We start from the raw sequence: 18559 nt of genomic DNA on the forward strand, positions 1-18559 counted from the left end.
TTTTGACATGTCGCAAGTTGTATGTGCCAGTTTACAAAAAATGGTCCACTGGAACCGTGTTCCGGATGTTCCGGGAGTCAAACCATAGTGGCCACATTGTGTCCAAACTTTATTTGAGTGTGTTGATTGAATTTGGCGATGCAAAACCATGATTTTTGACATGTCGCAAGTTATATGTGACAGTTTACAAAAAATGGTCCACTGGAACCGTGTTCCGGATGTTCCGGGAGTCAAGCCATAGTGGCCACATTGTGTCCAAACTTTATTTCAGTGGGTTGGTTGAATTTGGCGATGCAAAACCATGATTTTTGACATGTCGCAAGTTATATGTGACAGTTTACAAAAAATGGTCCACTGGAACCGTGTTCCGGATGTTCCGGGAGTCAAGCCATAGTGGCCACATTGTGTCCAAACTTTATTTCAGTGGGTTGGTTGAATTTGGCGATGCAAAACCATGAATTTTGACATGTCGCAAGTTATATGTGACAGTTTACAAAAAATGGTCCACTGGAACCGTGTTCCGGATGTTCCGGGAGTCAAGCCATAGTGGCCACATTGTGTCCAAACTTTATTTCAGTGGGTTGGTTGAATTTGGCGATGCAAAACCATGAATTTTGACATGTCGCAAGTTGTATGTGCCAGTTTACAAAAAATGGTCCTCTGGAACCGTGTTCCGGATGTTCCGGGATTCAAACCATAGTGGCCACATTATGTCCAAACTTTATTTGAGTGTGTTGATTGAATTTGGCGATGCAAAACCATGATTTTTGACATGTCGCAAGTTATATGTGCAAGTTTCGTATAAATGGTCCTCTGGAACCGTGTTCCGGATGTTCCGGGGGTCAAGCCATAGTGGCCACATTTTGTCCAAACTTTATTTCAGTGGGTTGGTTGACTTTTACGATACAAAACCATGATTTTTGACATGTCACAAGCTATATGTGCAAGTTTCGTATAAATGGTCCTCTGGAACCGTGTTCCGGATGTTCCGGGGGTCAAGCCATAGTGGCCACATTGTGTCCAAACTTTATTTCAGTGGGTTGGTTGACTTTTACGATACAACACCATGATTTTTGACATGTCGCAAGCTATGTGTGCAAGTTTCGTATAAATGGTTCTCTGGAACCGTGTTCCGGATGTTCCGGGGGTCAAGCCATAGTGGCCACATTGTGTCCAAACTTTATTTCAGTGGGTTGGTTGACTTTTACGATACAAAACCATGATTTTTGACATGTCGCAAGCTATATGTGCAAGTTTCGTATAAATGGTCCTCTGGAACCGTGTTCCGGATGTTCCGGGGGTCAAGCCATAGTGGCCATACAAGGCCTGTTTATTATTTGGGATCTGTATCTGAATATATTTTTTTGTATATTTTTATGAACACAACGAAGGCAAAATGTGACTTGTAATGTGTTATAGTCTTACCCACTCGTGGAACCGGTTCCGAGGGTGGCCAGAACCGGAACCGGTTGCCACACTTGCTAGGATGGTCCAACATTGATCCAAATATGTTTTGGGGCATGTTCTGTTTATTTACAGTAAGTTTTGTCAATTTTAATTAATTTTCTGTATGGATGCGGCCGGCCAGTCAAAAAGGTACCCCACTACGATCCGGAATAACTCCGGTGAAAATGGTCCAAACTCGGATTTCTCCCCAGAATCGAAAACTAGAGATCTTTCCCGTTCTTTTGACTACCGGATGTCAAGGATTTGGTCAAACAGGTCAAAAATACGGCAGTTTTAAAGATTTTTCGATTCTTCCATTCAGACGTTTAGCTTGTACGGGTTAAAAAGAATTTTCAGAATTTCATAGAATTTTAAAGAATTTTGAAAAATTTCAAATAATTTCAAATAATTAAAATGAATTTCAAAAAATTTCATAGAATTTCAACAAATTCCAATTTTTTTTTTAAACTACGAAGAATTTTTGAAAAAATATAAGATTTTTAAAGCATTTCAATAAAATAAAAAAAAAACAAATAATAAAAAACTCAAATTATAAAAAAAAACAAATAATAAAATCAAATAATAAAAAAAATCAAATAATTTCAAGAAATAGTAGTTTATGCAACAAGTTGCGAAAAGAGGATTTTTTCAGCACGAGTCGTACATTTATCCAACGAGGTTCACCGAGTTGGATAAATACGAAGAGTGCTGAAAAAATCAAGTTTTGCAACGAGTTCCATACAAATTTTTTGCAATTCCAAAAAACACACACTGATTGAAATTTTATGTGAAATTTTCATGTATTTTGTCAATAAATCGTTTAAATCAAATTTTTTTTGAAAAGTGTTACTTTTCAAAACAAGTGCTGAAAAGTTCAATTTTTCAGCACCCATTTGAGTGCTGAAAAGTAGAACTTTTCAGCATTTATTTTGAAAAGTGTTGCTATTCGATTCTGTCATTTTTGGTACAGAAAAGTAGGCAGCGTTCAAGAATGGCAAGAATAGTAAGTAGTTTCACGACGGAATTGCAAAAATAATTTTAATGAACTTCGAAGAATTTCAAAAAATTTCAAAGATTTAAAAATATTACTAAGAATAAAAAAAATCAAAAAAATCTTAAAATTTCTAAGAATTTCAATGAATTTTAAGAGAAGACCTTCAAGAAAGGAATTGAAATTTTTTTAAATTTCATATAATTTTAAAGAATTTTGAAAAATTTCAAAGAATTATATTTATTATATTATAGAATTATAATTTATATTTAAGAATTATAGAATTATATTTAAGCATTATATTTAAAAAACAATCAAAAAATTCCAAAGAACTTAAAGAATTTGAAGAAATAAAAAAATATATAAAAATCAAAGAGTTTTTAGAATTGTCCAAATTAAAAAAATTTAAGGTTTTAAAGAACTAAGAATTCGAAAGTTTTTTTTAAACAACTTTAAGCAGTCGAAGTTTTGTGGTTTTATTTAATTTTTTTAAATTTATTTTTTTGAGCTGCAATCAAAAGTCAAATGATATTTTCCCAACCTAAGCTTTGCCGTCCTCAACCGCGATGTTACCTACCGCTACCTCGACCATATTGTCTAATTAGAGCAGTTGTGATAAAAAACACAGCAACAACAACAACAATGCCAACAACACCGCAATGTAACTAGCCCCCCGCTCACGTGTGTGAGTGAGTGGCAGCAGCAGTTCCTCGTGACTTACAGGTAACAATACGGTGCTGGCCAACTCCACGGGCCCCGCAGGTATTCCGCGCCAAGAGTTGTAGGAGAAACCGTCTGACATTGCCAAACGCGCGGTCTCGGCACAAATAAGTCGATTTATTTTCAACACCATTACCACTACAGCCGGGAAACAGTGGGTCTTCGGTGCGGCGTTGGATATCGGAAGCGCTGGAGCGCCGTACCGCGCGAGGTTCGACCGTATTTACCGCGAAGAGAGAGTATGAGGATTCGCTGAACAACCGCGTGCAGCACGGCGGAACCGTACGTCGTCTTCGTTTCTTCGGTGGAGGTTCCGTACGGTGGCGGCGTTCGGTGGTAGTCTGTGTCTGTGGACTGTGCGGATGGTCTACAGCCCAGCGGGTGTCTCCCAGTGCGCGGTGTTCCTCCTTTTCCCATAAACGATTCCCGAAGGTTGCCCAAGGTTGGTTCTAGTTCGGCTTATCACGCGCTGTACTGTTCTGTAGGTCACGTGTTTGCGTTGCGTTCGTGGAGTTCTGCGTGTGACGCGGTGTTTCTGAGTGTCTGTGTGTTCAAAATTGAATTTAGCGGATTGCTACTGCAGTTAGTGGGGCTTCGACAACCTGGAGGTGGCAGGACTATCCAGACAGATAGTCCAGTGCAGAGTGTGTCGCCGTGGTGAAGTGTGTACGTGAAGAATGTTCCGTGTCGATTGAAACAGCTGTAGGGACCACCTACAGCATCCAGTAGAAAGAGTGTGTGTGTGCATTCAAAGTGTCCAGAAATTGGTCCCCGCCGCGGAAGAACCGGGTCGAGCCGTTGCTGCTGTTGCTGCTTCCGCTGGATTATGAACAATCGCTTCTCCAGGATGTGGACGACGGCGGTGCTGAACGCAATCACCAACCGGGCCAGTTCGGCCTCGAAGAACCTGTCCGTGCGGTACTCCTCAATCCCGAACAATGACGGATCCGGGGGTCCGGCGGCCTCGACCAGCAACCTGAGCAAGATCATGGGCGGTTCCGGGATCATCCTGCCGCTGGACGTGGAAGAAACGGTTACGTGCTTCTGCAGGTAGGAACCCCGGTCGTCCGGCGATATCACTGTAGATGTTCACCGTTGCGTGCTGAAGCGGCGCAGGTTTCTCATGTTTAATGGATTACCAAAGTCGATGGGGGTGGTTCGTGTGGGTGTGTGAATGTGTGCGTTACGGTTGAAAGGTTTGTTGTTTCCCCAAATTACAACAAAAAGCGCCCAGTCATCGAGCGGGGGTATATAAAGCAGACTTTGCTTTTCTACAACTTTTCATAACATTGAATTTGCGCGCTAGATGTGGTACTGCAGCAAGTTCCGAAGACCACCATCCTCCAGGTGGGGGTGGGATGTTGAAGAGATGGTTGAGAGGTTTTAATTGTACCTACAAACAACAATTGCGCGATAATGAAGCAGCCAGATGTGTGGAAGTGAAGCTGGCGATTTTTTTTTATTGTGTTGATCGCGATCGGATGATGGAAGAAACTTGCTTCTTGTTTGAGCAAACTCTTTCTCTCCGGGAAAAGAAGGGGGTGGGGTGGTGTTGTACCGTTATCGATGGTGTGTGTCTGTTTGGAGTTGTTATGTACCTGGTGTTGAGAAGGTGTGCGTTCGCAAAGTTTTCGCGCAGTTCCATAAGGTCATAAATGAAGTGATTTTTAAGATTCTTGTTGTTTTGATTTGTTGGATTGGTCTTGCGTTCTTTGCTTATGTATCTTTTGTATCGAATCAAATCTTAACCCTCTACAACCCATTTAGTTTTTAATTGCAACTTTTAATTCAAAAAACTCAATTTCTATTGCTCATGTTTAAAAAAAATGTGCTTATGTGCGTTTTCTTCGTTCCAATCCAATCTATCACAGCCCATACTCGATTATCCGAAACTTCGATTATTCGAAGTTTCGATTATCCGAAGTTCGATTATCTCAAGGGTTTTATGGGACTTCTGATATTTAAACCACGAACATGAATTTTTTTCGTGTTTCCCGAGCAGACGGAAATAACTTGGGAATAACATTTTTTGATATTTGGAAATACTAGGCCAATAACATTTTATGTTATTTATAACAGGATTTGTTATTCGTTGTTATGATTGTTTTGTTTTTGGATTTTTATTGTAATAACAGACTTATAACATTTTGAGTTATTCTTCGAATAAATCTTTGTTATTATTTTTTGTTATTTTAACAACTAATCCGATCAACCCAATAACAGTTGGAGTTATTTTTCCATAACAAAAAATGTTATTCCAAAGTAGTTTTTAACCAATATCAGACCAATAACGAATTTTGTTATGATTGCATGAACTGTTAGTAAACTCTTATGCAAAAATTGATTTTGCAAGAATATTCCATAACACTTTTTGTAATTTAACAGTATATGTTATTTGTTATTGTCAATGGCATGAATTTTGTTATTGCCGTCTGCCCGGGTTATTTTTTTTGTTTTTAACATAAAATTAGAATTCTGCGATCCCTCTTTAGTCAAATTTGAATAGTCGATTGCCTATTAAATAACAAAATGCAAAACCAACAAAAAAAAGACAACGAATTTGTTTTTCCTGATTCGATTATCCGAAGTGAAATTATGCCAAAGCGAGTCGAGTCTGGACTGTAGATGCAAAATTGATCAATAATTACATACAGGGTTGAGCTGTAGAGGGTTAAAAAATATTTTACTGTTCAAATAAAAATGTAGAAAAGTGTTATAAGATTTGCGGAGAAATACGCCAACAACTTTACGTTAACTTTTGATAACAAAAAAAAAAAAAACATTCACACACAATAAAATCAATTAGGTATAAATAACTGAAAAATAAATGAAAAATGCAACATATTTTTGAGCAAAATGGATTCCAAGAATATAAAACTATGTTGAACAATTGTTTGAAACCATAAAAATCTGGAGTTTTTTTTTGAAAAGGTCTAATAAACCAAATTTCCAGTTTTAGCTTTTTGGGTGTTTTTGAAACCGCCTTGAGTCAGGGGTATTAAAAAGCACCCAAAAAGCAAAAACTGAAAATTTGGTTTATTGGACATTTAGAAAAAAAAACTCCAGAAATATACATTGAATTAATGTTTTAATAAACGCTTTAAAATTTACCTAATTTAAATAACTTCGAAAAAAATAAAAGTAAAGGTAGTCTCATGAAAAACCACAACAGATAAATAAATCTTTCAGATGAGATAAGAAATGAAAGAAGATAGAAGTTATTTTATAAATAAATATTATCTAAGCAACATCTTCAGATTATATTTTCTTGTTATTTTCAAAATGCTTAAAAAATAACTCTAAGACCCAATTTCGCCTCTAGAAGGCTTCAAAATGTAATTTCCGAATTATATATATATTTTTTGGAAAAATTCAAAAAATAATGAAGCAAAACATAAAACAAGAGAAGTTTAGTTTTTTCGTAAATTAACGGTTGCTCAAAATATATATGCGATTATCCTTTCCATTCTTCAATGGTCTGATGGCCGAGCGGGCTAAGGCGCCAGTGCTTACTGTTGGTGCTTGGTTTGAATCCCGTCGGTTGCAATTTTTTTTGTGTTTGCAAAAAATGTACATGCAGTTTGTAATATTAAGTGGCCTTTTCACTAAGGTGATGTGCATGCTTTTGCATACGATTTTACCATCGGATTTTTGCTGTGAAGATTTCTAATGATACAAAATTGCTTCTCTTTACATGGGGAATACTTGGACATAGTTGCATTCCAAGGAATGTTCCCCTCCCCCTTCCCCCACGTTGACCGTATTTTTTTTTATTTCAGATCTTTTTTTTCGAAAATATATCATTGTTTTGCAAAGGTTTCAAAGTGTAAGTGTGTTACAGCATTTATGATGTAACGTTCAGAATCTTTCTTTTTCTATGTAGATCTTCTGTTTTGTTTTGAAATGTTTCAAAAGTTTACCCAAAAGTGTTTACTGTTTTTCAACCTCTTTATTTCACTCTAGCCCAACCTGTTTCAAAAGGTTCCTTGGAAATCCAATTCACTCCGTTGAGATGACACAAGATAGATCTTTCACTTATCACATAAACCCCCCAACACCGAAGAACACTTCCGACCGTCATGTGCTCGGCTGCCCGAACTAAAGAAAGTATTTGTCAAACAAATTAAAAAGGGATTTCCCACAAATCCTTTCTTTCCTTTTGCTCTCTATCTTACCGGCTGCATCTTCAAGCGCCCCCTCCCCTCCAAAGTTTTCCCTATTCAATTGGACCTCTCGCCCCAACCCTGAGTGGGCTTCTCGGGAGATTTACATGTCCTTTTGCGGATTTGGTGGCCGCACCTATCTCGAGTGTCCCATCAGTGCAAACATCGGGGACGCCGCGCCCCCTTACGGACTCAACGTGCCATAAAAGCGCCACTTTCGCAATCAACTAAATTATGCCAATTTAAAAGTTGTGGTGGGTGCGCGCCTACTGCGGGCGGGATTTATACTACCTAGAACGGTCGAAAACTCATTTCAAAGTGCTATAATTTGAGGACGGAGCAGAAGCAAAAAATAAAACAAATCTGAACCGTGCCATCAACCGGGTTAGTGCCGGTCCGGTTAGTTTTACGGAGGGGTCCTGCGACCGCCCAATTGGGAGTTCTTTCGTGGGGCCAAAACCGGCCGTGTGGTGTTGTGCAGTTGTTGCGACACTAGTGAATTCGCTGGTCTGGTCCTGACAGAGACAACTGGTTGCTGGTGTAGCAAACCCCTGAACAAGGGAGTAAAACTGTTCACGCGAACTAATTGTCCCCTTATCACAACGTAACGAGGACGAGTTGCTCGTCCTTCATGAATATGCAACGCAAATGAATGGACGTAAAACACAAGCGTTTATTACGGCCAAGCCGGAAACACTATAAATCATGGTTCCCGTTTTTTTTTTTCGTGGCGCGAGCTTGGTTTCCCTAAAGTATAGGCACAGAAACACCAGTACAATGTACAACCTTAATGATTTGAATCTTAAAATTTGCAACTACAAAACAGATTGTCTTTATCCCATTAGGCTGACAAATTGCGCAGTGAGTAACTCCACACCGTAGCGCAATTTCTCTCCGCCAGATCGTCTCACTGAACTTTTCGACTGCTGGATAGACACGGACTCGCGGTGTCCTCCTGGTCGTCGCCGTAGCCGTTCGCGGCGGACGATTAACACCGCAACCATATTGCCTTAGGTGTAAAAAACACACATTTTTTGCTGCCACCATCGTCGTAACTCTCTGATAAGCACTGCAAGATATGCCGGGATGGGGAGAGGTAGGGGAGAATAGTCTATTTTCGGCAGTTTGTACATATTTTCTAACTAGTTTCTGGTTTTTATCTTTCTTTATTTTTAAAGAAAATTTTAATTTTGGACAAAAAACTTTTTCCCTCCTTATTTAAAGAAGTGTAACCTCCTGGAACCACAGCGCGATGCAGTTGTACAAAAAAATCGAATGTTTCATTTCCTGGTTTTTTTCTTCTTTCTTCTCGTTCGCCAACCAACTGCATCTACAATCTACTTCAGTTTACCACTACTGACTGGTTGAGACTTTTCGTCGCAGAAGCTGCACAAAAAAATGCAGAACTTTGGCGTCCACTGCGGAACCACCACCACCAGGGACCAGGGCTTGATAGCTTGTCCATTTTGGGGTTTGTGTAAGTTGACCAGCGTGGTTGGTTGATCAACTGTGGACTGTCGGTGGGTGCAGTTATCGGTGACGCAATGGGTTCGTTGTGGAGATGTGCGGTCCAAAAATACGTAGCTCTCAACCGACAGGTAGAAGTTCACAAACTAGTCTGGTATAAGTGAGCGGATGAGAGGATATAACGTACAAAACGGTTAGGAGTATTCTACTCCCAGGCTTGTTATGAAAAAAAGTTGACCCATACAAAAAAGTTAACAACAAGGACCGATCCCAACATCTTTAAATCATAAGTACCGGACTATACTGTATGGGCTATCACGACATTCTCTCAGTGGAGATAAACTGATTGAATGATCAGCTAATGTTGTGTAGATCGAGTGGGATTCGAGAGAATAAAGTTCTCGATGACACCATTAATCCCTCGATCCAAATTGAAACCTTTTTGCTCGCGATACAGCATAGTAATTCTCCCCAAATTCGTTTTTTTTATTTTAATTATTTTTTTTGTTGGTTAATTTATTGTGGAGGCCTTTGACCAAAAAAGTGCAGTTCTTTAGAACTTCGCAAAAAAAAATAATGATTTTATTTATTTTTATTTTTATTTGTATGAAACTTGTCCCAAGTAAGCTATTTTGCATCATAAGTTTTTTCATACAATTCTACATACAAATTTGGGGGGTGCCCTTAAAAAAGTGCTCTCTAAATGAAATTTTCTGATTAATTGTTTTTAGAAAATATTATAAAATCACGCAAAAATTGTCTTTAAAAAATAAAGTTCTCAGTTCATTCTTTTCTTCTAATTTGTGAGTTTAATTTCACCGAAAACTACCGATAGAAGCCCGTAATATTTAAAAAATAGTGTCCATCTTTGATATTTGAAAAAATATATTCCAAATGCTTAGAAAATTCCCTACAATGAAACTATTGTTTGCTGAATAGAATAATAACCTACAACTTTATTGAAACACCAAATCGATCCGAAAATACCTTCGTTTCGATTTGAATGACGGAATCGATTGGCAACGCTTTATACAAAGCAAAAAAATACAATTAAAAATCAATTATAGACGAGTGCTCAGAAGTAATTTTGTGCCGTACAATTTTGGCAGCTTTCCATACAAAAATGGTACCGTAAAACGGGGTGACTTTGATAGCCGGGGTGACATAGATAGGTTTGAGATTTTTCCGCAGAATGAAGAGTACAAATAAATTACATACGGAATGGTTTGGAATCTTACTGACCGGGGGAGAGAAGTGTTCAAAGTACCTGAAGAGGAACTTTTCATAAAATTTTGAAAAGTTTAAATAGTTAGTTAACTATAACTAAGAAAATGTTGATGAAAGGCATTATTTAACACTTTTCAAATTGTCATGATTTTCTCAATGAACATTATTTTGAATCGGAAAACGGGATGCATTTTTGGATTCTTTGGACAATTTTCCACTAGGAGAAGGTTGAAAAAGATGTAAAAAAAATAATAATATGTGTTTTTGAGACACAAGTAATAAAAAATCTCCAAAATTATAGGCAATTTCAGTTGAACAAATTTCATGTAAAATGTGAAAACTTGTGATTCGTGCTTTGAATTTAGTATAAAATGCAATATAGATCGATAATTTCATAAACAAAACTAGTTTTAACGAATTTAAGGAAAAAATCCAACATTTTAACAGTTTTACCTGAAATTTATATGTATTTTGATAAAAAGCTTATAAACTTAGTTAACTTAACATAAACATTGATTTTCTTTCTTTAAAACTATATCAGCAACCTAAGTGATGGTACATTTGACGTAAAAATAAAGTTTGAACACCTTAAATCTGATTTTAACAAGAAAATCTATGACTATCAAAGTCACCCCGGAATTTAAACTAAGAATTTTTAACGTAATTGTTCCAAACACTATTGAAAAAACTTTTTTTCAAAAATAGTGCATGGACTTTGTGTGGCTTACCCCAGTACATGTTTTAAAAATAATAATTTTGAGAAAAGACCTTAACAGTTGAAAAATATTCCAAAAACAAATTGAAATCCTATCAAAGTCACCCCGGTTTACGGTACTTAAATATTCGAAAATCTGCATCTTTTGAAGAACTTTTCTGATCGATTAGGTGGCTTCAGCAACGTTTTTGAGGACTTATCTGAAAAAAGAGAAATGGAATTTTTCGCCCATATGAAATATTTTTTTTTTAAATAATAAATTCTACAAAATCAGTAGTTTTAATTTTTTTCAATATTTTTTATAGTTCTTTTTTAAGGGACGTTTATGACCTTGAGATTTCTTTTTTCGGAAAAATACAAATCTACAAATTTACATTTACATATAAAACTTCTTTGCAGGTTTTTTTTAAACTGCACTGTTTTTGGGATAGAGGCATATAAAGTTAGATTTTAACTAAAAATTTGCAGTTTTTCGATTTTTTTAATAGTGCCCATAAGTGACCACATCTTATTTTTTTTTCATTTTTTGAAAAAAAGAAGAACAGAACATTCCCAAAATGTCATCTCGTAATTGAAGACTTCTAAGATACAGCGGTTAAAGCAAAAACAAAAAGGAAAATTAGTTTTCAAAAGCTTACCCACATAGTAACTCAATTTTCAACATAAAACTTTTGTGCAATTTTTAAGATCTTTTTGAAAAACATATTTAGATTTTTTTAAATCGAGACTAACATTTCAAAAGAGCGTAATATTGTATATTCCTTTTTTCCAAAGCCCTTTTTTTAAATAGCTTTGTGCCCGCTGGCCGGCAGTGAAATGATGGGAAAGTATAATTTGTATCAGACTTGGATTGTGCTGATACAGCTTATCTCAGTTCCGGGAGTAGGAGGTGACAGCCCTTGCGCTGACTTTTTTTTTCAAAAAATATAGCTTTGCGGCAAACATTTGGCCGGTCATGGTTCAAAACTTCCAAATTTCTGTCCTCTAAAAAAAAAACTGAGGAATTCTTACTTTTTTTAAATAAACAATTAATTTTCCAAAATCCGTATTTTTCAATTTTGAATTATTTTTGTTGTTTTTTTAGGGACAAAAACCCGCAACATTTGAGCCATAGAAAAGTGTGACCAAAAAATTTGGTGACAAGTTATGACTTCTGGAAATAATAGAAAAATTACAAACAAAGAAATCTAACAAACATTTTCATTTTAAATTGAATTTGCATAGAAAAGTTCTTTGCAGATTATTTTGAATTGCACCGTTTTTGGGGATGAATGCATTTGATGTAAATTTCAACTAAAAAAGGTGCAGGTGGTTATGTTACACATGACCAGTATGACAAAGAACTTTGCAAGATGATTGTTGAAATTTTCGATTAGAATGTCCGGTCCAAATTCCCCCCTTATAATAACCGTCCTATCGGACTAAGGGGACGGAAATTGCAAGTGGAGCTGAAATAGAAATCGAAGTGAAATCAATTTACTTTCCTTCACCACTCGAAAGTTACCAAGATGCGGGAATGTTTTTGCAAGGCTGTTGCAAGCAATCGGCGGCAGTAAAGGAAATTTGAACAGCAGACATTAAAAACTACCCTTACAGGGCTCTTAATGATTACGAGATAGTTATTTTAAATTTCTAGAAACAGATTTTCGCAGTGGCACAAAAAAATGTGCATCGCAGTAATCTATTTATTACTTCCTGCCTAATAAGCAATATATTTTAACTGCTTAGTTTCAGATAATGGCCTAATGCAACTTTTTATGTCCAGTTTCAAAAGTCATTAAGTTTGATACCCATATTGCCCCAACTCTTACGGTTCGGCAAATGTCCCCCCATCGGAACATCCGTGGGACCTCCGGCCACTCCGGATTGTGGCCACTACTGCCAAAATATCAAATTTCATATCCAGTATCAAAAACCATAAATTTTGATACCCATATTGCCCCAACACTTACGGTCCGGCAAATGTCCCCCCATCGAAACATCCGCGGGGCCTCCGGCCACTCCGGATTGTGGCCACTACTGCCGAAATGTCAAATTTCATGTCCAGTATCAAAAACCATAAAGTTTGATACCCATATTGCCCCAACTCTTACGGTCCGGCAAATGTCCCCCCATCGGAACATCCGCGGGGCCTTCGGCCACTCCGGATTGTGGCCACTACTGCCGAAATGTCAAATTTCATGTCCAGTATCAAAAACCATAAAGTTTGATACCCATATTGCCCCAACTCTTACGGTCCAGCAAATGTCCCCCCATCGGAACATCCGCGGGGCCTCCGGCCACTCCGGATTGTGGCCACTACTGCCGAAATGTCAAATTTCATGTCCAGTATCAAAAACCATAAAGTTTGATACCCATATTGCCCCAACTCTTACGGTCCAGCAAATGTCCCCCCATCGGAACATCCGCGGGGCCTCCGGCCACTTCGGATTGTGGCCACTACTGCCGAAATGTCAAATTTCATGTCCAGTATCAAAAACCATAAAGTTTGATACCCATATTGCCCCAACTCTTACAGCCCGCCAAATGTCCCCCCATCGGAACATCCGCGGGGCCTCCGGCCACTCCGGATTGTGGCCACTACTGCCGAAATGTCAAATTTCATGTCCAGTATCAAAAACCATAAAGTTTGATACCCATATTGTCCCAACTCTTACGGTCCAGCAAATGTCCCCCCATCGGAACATCCGCGGGGCCTCCGGCCACTCCGGATTGTGGCCACTACTGCCGAAATGTCAAATTTCATGTCCAGTATCAAAAACCATAAAGTTTGATACCCACATTGCCCCAACTCTTACAGCCCGCCAAATGTCCCCCCATCGGAACATCCGCGGGGCCTCCGGCCACTCCGGATTGTGGCCACTACTGCCGAAATGTCAAATTTCATGTCCAGTATCAAAAACCATAAAGTTTGATACCCATATTGTCCCAACTCATACGGTCCGGCAAATGTCAACCCATCAAAACATCCGCGGGGCCTCCGGCCACTCCGGATTGTAGCCACTACTGCCAAAATGTCAAATTTCATGTCCGGTATCAAAAACCATAAAGTTTGATACCCATATTGCCCCAACTCTTACGGTCCAGCAAATGTCCCCCCATCGGAACATCCGCGGGGCCTCCGGCCACTCCGGATTGTGGCCACTACTGCCGAAATGTCAAATTTCATGTCCAGTATCAAAAACCATAAAGTTTGATACCCATATTGTCCCAACTCTTACGGTCCAGCAAATGTCCCCCCATCGGAACATCCGCGGTGCCTCCGGCCACTCCGGATTGTGGCCACTACTGCCGAAATGTCAAATTTCATGTCCAGTATCAAAAACCATAAAGTTTGATACCCATATTGCCCCAACTCTTACAGCCCGCCAAATGTCCCCCCATCGGAACATCCGCGGGGCCTCCGGCCACTCCGGATTGTGGCCACTACTGCCGAAATGTCAAATTTCATGTCCAGTATCAAAAACCATAAAGTTTGATACCCATATTGCCCCAACTCTTACGGTCCAGCAAATGTCCCCCCATCGGAACATCCGCGGTGCCTCCGGCCACTCCGGATTGTGGCCACTACTGCCGAAATGTCAAATTTCATGTCCAGTATCAAAAACCATAAAGTTTGATACCCATATTGCCCCAACTCTTACAGCCCGCCAAATGTCCCCCCATCGGAACATCCGCGGGGCCTCCGGCCACTCCGGATTGTGGCCACTACTGCCGAAATGTCAAATTTCATGTCCAGTATCAAAAACCATAAAGTTTGATACCCACATTGCCCCAACTCTTACAGCCCGCCAAATGTCCCCCCATCGGAACATCCGCGGGGCCTCCGGCCACTCCGGATTGTGGCCACTACTGCCGAAATGTCAAATTTCATGTCCAGTATCAAAAACCATAAAGTTTGATACCCATATTGTCCCAACTCATACGGTCCGGCAAATGTCAACCCATCAAAACATCCGCGGGGCCTCCGGCCACTCCGGATTGTAGCCACTACTGCCAAAATGTCAAATTTCATGTCCAGTATCAAAAACCATAAAGTTTGATACCCATATTGTCCCAACTCATACGGTCCGGCAAATGTCAACCCATCAAAACATCCGCGGGGCCTCCGGCCACTCCGGATTGTGGCCACTACTGCCGAAATGTCAAATTTCATGTCCAGTATCAAAAACCATAAAGTTTGATACCCATATTGCCCCAACTCTTACAGCCCGCCAAATGTCCCCCCATCGGAACATCCGCGGGGCCTCCGGCCACTCCGGATTGTGGCCACTACTGCCGAAATGTCAAATTTCATGTCCAGTATCAAAAACCATAAAGTTTGATACCCATATTGCCCCAACTCTTACGGTCCAGCAAATGTCCCCCCATCGGAACATCCGCGGGGCCTCCGGCCACTCCGGATTGTGGCCACTACTGCCGAAATGTCAAATTTCATGTCCAGTATCAAAAACCATAAAGTTTGATACCCATATTGCCCCAACTCTTACAGCCCGCCAAATGTCCCCCCATCGGAACATCCGCGGGGCCTCCGGCCACTCCGGATTGTGGCCACTACTGCCGAAATGTCAAATTTCATGTCCAGTATCAAAAACCATAAAGTTTGATACCCATATTGCCCCAACTCTTACGGTCCAGCAAATGTCCCCCCATCGGAACATCCGCGGTGCCTCCGGCCACTCCGGATTGTGGCCACTACTGCCGAAATGTCAAATTTCATGTCCAGTATCAAAAACCATAAAGTTTGATACCCATATTGCCCCAACTCTTACAGCCCGCCAAATGTCCCCCCATCGGAACATCCGCGGGGCCTCCGGCCACTCCGGATTGTGGCCACTACTGCCGAAATGTCAAATTTCATGTCCAGTATCAAAAACCATAAAGTTTGATACCCACATTGCCCCAACTCTTACAGCCCGCCAAATGTCCCCCCATCGGAACATCCGCGGGGCCTCCGGCCACTCCGGATTGTGGCCACTACTGCCGAAATGTCAAATTTCATGTCCAGTATCAAAAACCATAAAGTTTGATACCCATATTGTCCCAACTCATACGGTCCGGCAAATGTCAACCCATCAAAACATCCGCGGGGCCTCCGGCCACTCCGGATTGTAGCCACTACTGCCGAAATGTCAAATTTCATGTCCAGTATCAAAAACCATAAAGTTTGATACCCATATTGCCCCAACTCTTACGGTCCGGCAAATGTCCCCCCATCGGAACATCCGCGGGGCCTCCGGCCACTCCGGATTGTGGCCACTACTGCCAAAATGTCAAATTTCATGTCCGGTATCAAAAACCATAAAGTTTGATACCCATATTGCCCCAACTCTTACGGTCCAGCAAATGTCCCCCCATCGGAACATCCGCGGGGCCTCCGGCCACTCCGGATTGTGGCCACTACTGCCGAAATGTCAAATTTCATGTCCAGTATCAAAAACCATAAAGTTTGATACCCATATTGTCCCAACTCTTACGGTCCAGCAAATGTCCCCCCATCGGAACATCCGCGGTGCCTCCGGCCACTCCGGATTGTGGCCACTACTGCCGAAATGTCAAATTTCATGTCCAGTATCAAAAACCATAAAGTTTGATACCCATATTGCCCCAACTCTTACAGCCCGCCAAATGTCCCCCCATCGGAACATCCGCGGGGCCTCCGGCCACTCCGGATTGTGGCCACTACTGCCGAAATGTCAAATTTCATGTCCAGTATCAAAAACCATAAAGTTTGATACCCATATTGCCCCAACTCTTACGGTCCAGCAAATGTCCCCCCATCGGAACATCCGCGGGGCCTCCGGCCACTCCGGATTGTGGCCACTACTGCCGAAATGTCAAATTTCATGTCTAGTATCAAAAACCATAAAGTTTGATACCCATATTGTCCCAACTCATACGGTCCGGCAAATGTCAACCCATCAAAACATCCGCGGGGCCTCCGGCCACTCCGGATTGTAGCCACTACTGCCAAAATGTCAAATTTCATGTCCGGTATCAAAAACCATAAAGTTTGATACCCATATTGCCCCAACTCTTACGGTCCAGCAAATGTCCCCCCATCGGAACATCCGCGGGGCCTCCGGCCACTCCGGATTGTGGCAACTACTGCCGAAATGTCAAATTTCATGTCCAGTATCAAAAACCATAAAGTTTGATACCCATATTGCCCCAACTCTTACAGCCCGCCAAATGTCCCCCCATCGGAACATCCGCGGGGCCTCCGGCCACTCCGGATTGTGGCCACTACTGCCGAAATGTCAAATTTCATGTCCAGTATCAAAAACCATAAAGTTTGATACCCATATTGTCCCAACTCTTACGGTCCGGCAAATGTCCCCCCATCGGAACATCCGCGGGGCCTCCGGCCACTCCGGATTGTGGCCACTACTGCCGAAATGTCAAATTTCATGTCCAGTATCAAAAACCATAAAGTTTGATACCCATATTGTCCCAACTCTTACGGTCCAGCAAATGTCCCCCCATCGGAACATCCGCGGTGCCTCCGACCACTCCGGATTGTGGCCACTACTGCCGAAATGTCAAATTTCATGTCCAGTATCAAAAACCATAAAGTTTGATACCCATATTGCCCCAACTCTTACGGTCCAGCAAATGTCCCCCCATCGGAACATCCGCGGGGTCTTCGGCCACTCCGGATTGTGGCCACTACTGCCGAAATGTCAAATTTCATGTCCAGTATCAAAAACCATAAAGTTTGATACCCATATTGTCCCAACTCTTACGGTCCAGCAAATGTCCCCCCATCGGAACATCCGCGGTGCCTCCGGCCACTCCGGATTGTGGCCACTACTGCCGAAATGTCAAATTTCATGTCCAGTATCAAAAACCATAAAGTTTGATACCCATATTGCCCCAACTCTTACAGCCCGCCAAATGTCCCCCCATCGGAACATCCGCGGGGCCTCCGGCCACTCCGGATTGTGGCCACTACTGCCGAAATGTCAAATTTCATGTCCAGTATCAAAAACCATAAAGTTTGATACCCATATTGCCCCAACTCTTACGGTCCAGCAAATGTCCCCCCATCGGAACATCCGCGGGGCCTCCGGCCACTCCGGATTGTGGCCACTACTGCCGAAATGTCAAATTTCATGTCCAGTATCAAAAACCATAAAGTTTGATACCCATATTGCCCCAACTCTTACGGTCCAGCAAATGTCCCCCCATCGGAACATCCGCGGGGTCTTCGGCCACTCCGGATTGTGGCCACTACTGCCGAAATGTCAAATTTCATGTCCAGTATCAAAAACCATAAAGTTTGATACCCATATTGCCCCAACTCTTACGGTCCAGCAAATGTCCCCCCATCGGAACATCCGCGGGGCCTCCGGCCACTCCGGATTGTGGCCACTACTGCCGAAATGTCAAATTTCATGTCCAGTATCAAAAACCATAAAGTTTGATACCCATATTGCCCCAACTCTTACGGTCCGGCAAATGTCCCCCCATCGGAACATCCGCTGGGCCTTCGGCCACTCCGGATTATGGCCACTACTGCCAAAATGTCAAATTTCATGTCCGGTATCAAAAACCATAAAGTTTGATACCCATATTGCCCCAACTCTTACGGTCCGAAAAATGTCCCCCCATCGGAACATCCCTGGGGCCTCCGGCCACTCCAGTCCAGGTGGTGGCCAGTTCCAATGATCGACTCCCGCGACTGGCATGTCTTAGCTGGTCCTTGCCTCCAAGCCATCTGCTCTCGGACCTCCAGGCCGTCTGCTACCGGGCCACCAGGCCATCTGCTTCTGATGTGTTCTCGTCGACGTCCAGCAATAGAATGAATTTTCGGGACCGACCGAGCCG

General features: G+C 41.4%; 1 protein-coding gene across 2 annotated transcripts in view; it reads left to right on the forward strand.

Moving 5' to 3' along the window:
* The window catches only part of LOC120415125 (MOB kinase activator-like 2), a 262174-nt gene that overhangs the window by 45870 nt on the left and 197745 nt on the right, over positions 1-18559 (forward strand). Inside the window, exon 1 of one of the 2 annotated variants that reach the window (XM_039576548.2) lies at positions 3886-4207. The exons of the other annotated variant lie outside the window; for it this stretch is intronic. Within the exon in view, the coding sequence (XP_039432482.1) occupies positions 3984-4207 (224 nt within the window). The 5' untranslated portion in view covers positions 3886-3983. Of the gene's footprint in view, positions 1-3885; positions 4208-18559 lie in introns of those variants that run through there. 2 annotated transcript variants of the gene reach the window in all.

The sequence above is a fragment of the Culex pipiens genome, chromosome 2 (assembly GCF_016801865.2).
Source record: "Culex pipiens pallens isolate TS chromosome 2, TS_CPP_V2, whole genome shotgun sequence".
NCBI classification, from domain to species: Eukaryota; Metazoa; Arthropoda; class Insecta; order Diptera; family Culicidae; genus Culex; species Culex pipiens.